The sequence below is a fragment of the Egretta garzetta genome, unplaced genomic scaffold, assembly GCF_000687185.1.
Source record: "Egretta garzetta isolate BGI_Z169 unplaced genomic scaffold, ASM68718v1 scaffold207, whole genome shotgun sequence".
Classification (NCBI taxonomy): Eukaryota; Metazoa; Chordata; class Aves; order Pelecaniformes; family Ardeidae; genus Egretta; species Egretta garzetta.
In genome coordinates this window covers 211,869-214,423 of record NW_009260185.1, presented here as the reverse complement: position 1 = coordinate 214,423, position 2,555 = coordinate 211,869, and the positions used below count along the sequence as shown (strand labels likewise).

The window sequence follows — 2,555 nt, the reverse complement described above, 5'->3', positions numbered from 1 at the left end:
CGGTTGGGCTGGGGGAGCTTAAAGGGCTTTGCCAACCCAAACCATTCTGGGATTCCCATGTGGGTGGGAGGACTTTTGGTCTGAGCTTCAGCCAGGAGGTTTCCCTACCCTTGCTGCACCCGGGGGGTTAAGCCAAAGCCCAAGCATCAAACCTCTGTGTGCTCAGGACCCGTGCAGGAATTGTTCCCTCTTGGATTTGTCTCGGCAATGACTCTGCTGCCTCTGTGGTTCTCCTGCCTGTAGTGCGTCCAGCTCGGTGTTGTAATGTTCATTTTTTTTTTTTGGAGGCTTCCAGTCAACTGCAGAGGACCCCAGGTGGGTTGAAATTTTTGGACTTGTAGCACTCCATTGTAGTGGGTTGAAGTGGGATCCAGCTCTTTTTTCCCCCCCAGGAAAGCAAGAGTTTAGGAATTGGTCAGGTGGCAGAGCTTCCATCCATGGGAAGGTGCAGTCAAGGGACGCTGGTTCTAATGCTCCAAGGTGTCTCGGTCCTCCTCTCCTAGCTCACCACTGTCTCTGCAGCCTCCCAGTCCTGGGACACGTGCCCCGGGAGATGTTTGAGGGTCTCTGGGGAAGGAGTGAGGTTTCTACCCTGCTAGACGTGCGCTCCAGATGTCGAGCTGAGCGCTGATATCACTCGATATCGATCCTGGCCTGCCCCCACGCCCTTCTCAAAGCTGCCTCCTCTCTCCCGCAGCGTCAGAACGAGTACCTGAGATACAGGCGCCTCGTCATGGGCATGGAGCGAGAGCAAGTGAGGGAGCAGCAGAGGCAGAAAGAGCGGGGGAAGCGAATCGCCGAGTGAGTACGCACGGGTGAGCGCCGGCCTCTCGGTGTCACCGCCTTTGTCTTGGGCAGGGTCCTGGAAAGGTCTCACGTGCTTGTCTGGCATGAACCGGGCCATGGTGTTTTGGAAAGTGCTTCTGCAGCCCAAATGCTGAGGCTTTGGGAAGAATGTCCAGCTCAACATGAAAAAAAAAACCCCAAAAAAACCCAACCAACCCCACACGATGGGCAGCGTTCTGGCTCCTTGGCCCCACGCTGCCCCCGATGGACTAAAAAAGCCAATTCATTGACTTTTTAAAAAAACGGGGAGCGTGTTGAAAGAAGCTGCACAATGCGAATGCCAGCTGGAAAGCCTGACTTACCTCCCAGGTTTATATTCCTGCCCAATCTGTTAACTCTGGGGCGGGATTCATTCAACCAACCCCCCCAGGAGAGACCCTTGGGCCACGTCGAGCCCTTCAAAGGCGGTCCACGTGTCTCTGCTTTCTGAGTCCCCGCACGGCTCGGGTTGGAGTTGGGAGCCAAACCAACAGGCGGGGAGAGTTGCAGCTCAGCAAACCGTGACGCTTGGGAACTGATCCCGAGACCCTGGTGCTACAGTCCGTGTTTAGAAACTTTGGCGTGAGGTCACGTTGTTAAACTGTCTCCGGGTTCTTTTAATATCAGACCCTTCACCCCCACAGCTATAAACATCTATAGTGTAATAAAAAGATTTGCCAGCGTTTGTTCCGGAGTCGAGAACACGGTATCTGTGTAGGAGTATCAGTACTTGCTTTGGTAGTTCAGTCACCTTCTCCCTTTTAAAGGGGTCGTTGAGGCGCAGCGCTGCGAATTCACACCAAAATAAGGGGTAAAAAAACTGCCTGGATGGCCGAGCCCAGAGAGTTGTGGTCAACAGAGTTAAATCCAGGTGGCGGCTGGGCACAAGTGGTGTCCCCCAGGGCTCAGTTCTAGGGCCGGTCTTGTTTTCCAACCCAAACCATTCTGTGATTCCATGATTCTGTGATGAGGAAAGAGACTCTAGGTTTATTTTCGGGTGTGCGTCTGCCTCGCTTTGCAGGAGCAGCACGGGCACCTGGGGGCAGGGTTTCCCCTTGTGGGAGAGAAATTGCGGCTCTAAAGAAACCCACCTCCAGCCACATTCCTTACTTTTTTAAAACTGGGAGCTTCCGAAACCTTTTCTTGCCCTGCAAGTGCAGGTGAGACACCAGAGGACTCCCTAATAGCGGGATATCTTTTTATTATATGTTCCCCCCCCACCCCCAGTTGCAGGGGCGCTGCCGGAGCAGAGAAGAGCTGGGTTTGTGATACCTTAGCGTAAAGCCTGAAGTTGCCCTTGGCCTCGGCTTCTCTAGCGGGAGGTTTCTGGGGGGTTGGTTCAGACTCTGTTACCACTTCATCGAGAAAACATTGTGGAGGTTGGAGCTCGTCTAGAGGAGCTTGGCTTCAGCGCTTTGCCTCTTGCCGTAGCGATCTGACCCCCCAAATGGAGCAACAGCCGAAACGTCTCCTTCGATTACGCGTTCTCCCCCTGGCTTCTACCCAGCCTTGAGAGATAGATTTATTTATTTATTTATTTGGCGCTCATCAGCGGGAATAAGAGGGCAGATGCTTCAGGTTAAAGTCTTCGTGCCTGGTAATGGCCACGTGCCAGGGGAGCGGGCTTTGCCTTTGGTGGGACTTCCTCAGCCCGGATTCCGCTGGAAGGGCTGGAGTGCCCCGTGGCTGCCAGGGAGGGGGAGGAAACGGGGGAGGATTTGGTTCAAAAC

The 2,555-nt window shown here is 54.1% G+C and overlaps 1 protein-coding gene across 1 annotated transcript in view; it reads left to right on the top strand.

Moving 5' to 3' along the window:
* CCDC15 (coiled-coil domain containing 15) overlaps positions 1 to 805 on the top strand; it is a 15,853-nt gene extending 15,048 nt beyond the window's left edge. The window contains exon 8 of the mRNA XM_035897484.1: positions 698 to 805. Coding sequence (XP_035753377.1) covers positions 698 to 805 — 108 coding nt within the window. The remainder of the gene's footprint in view (positions 1 to 697) is intronic.
* The last annotated feature ends 1,750 nt before the right edge of the window (positions 806 to 2,555 follow it).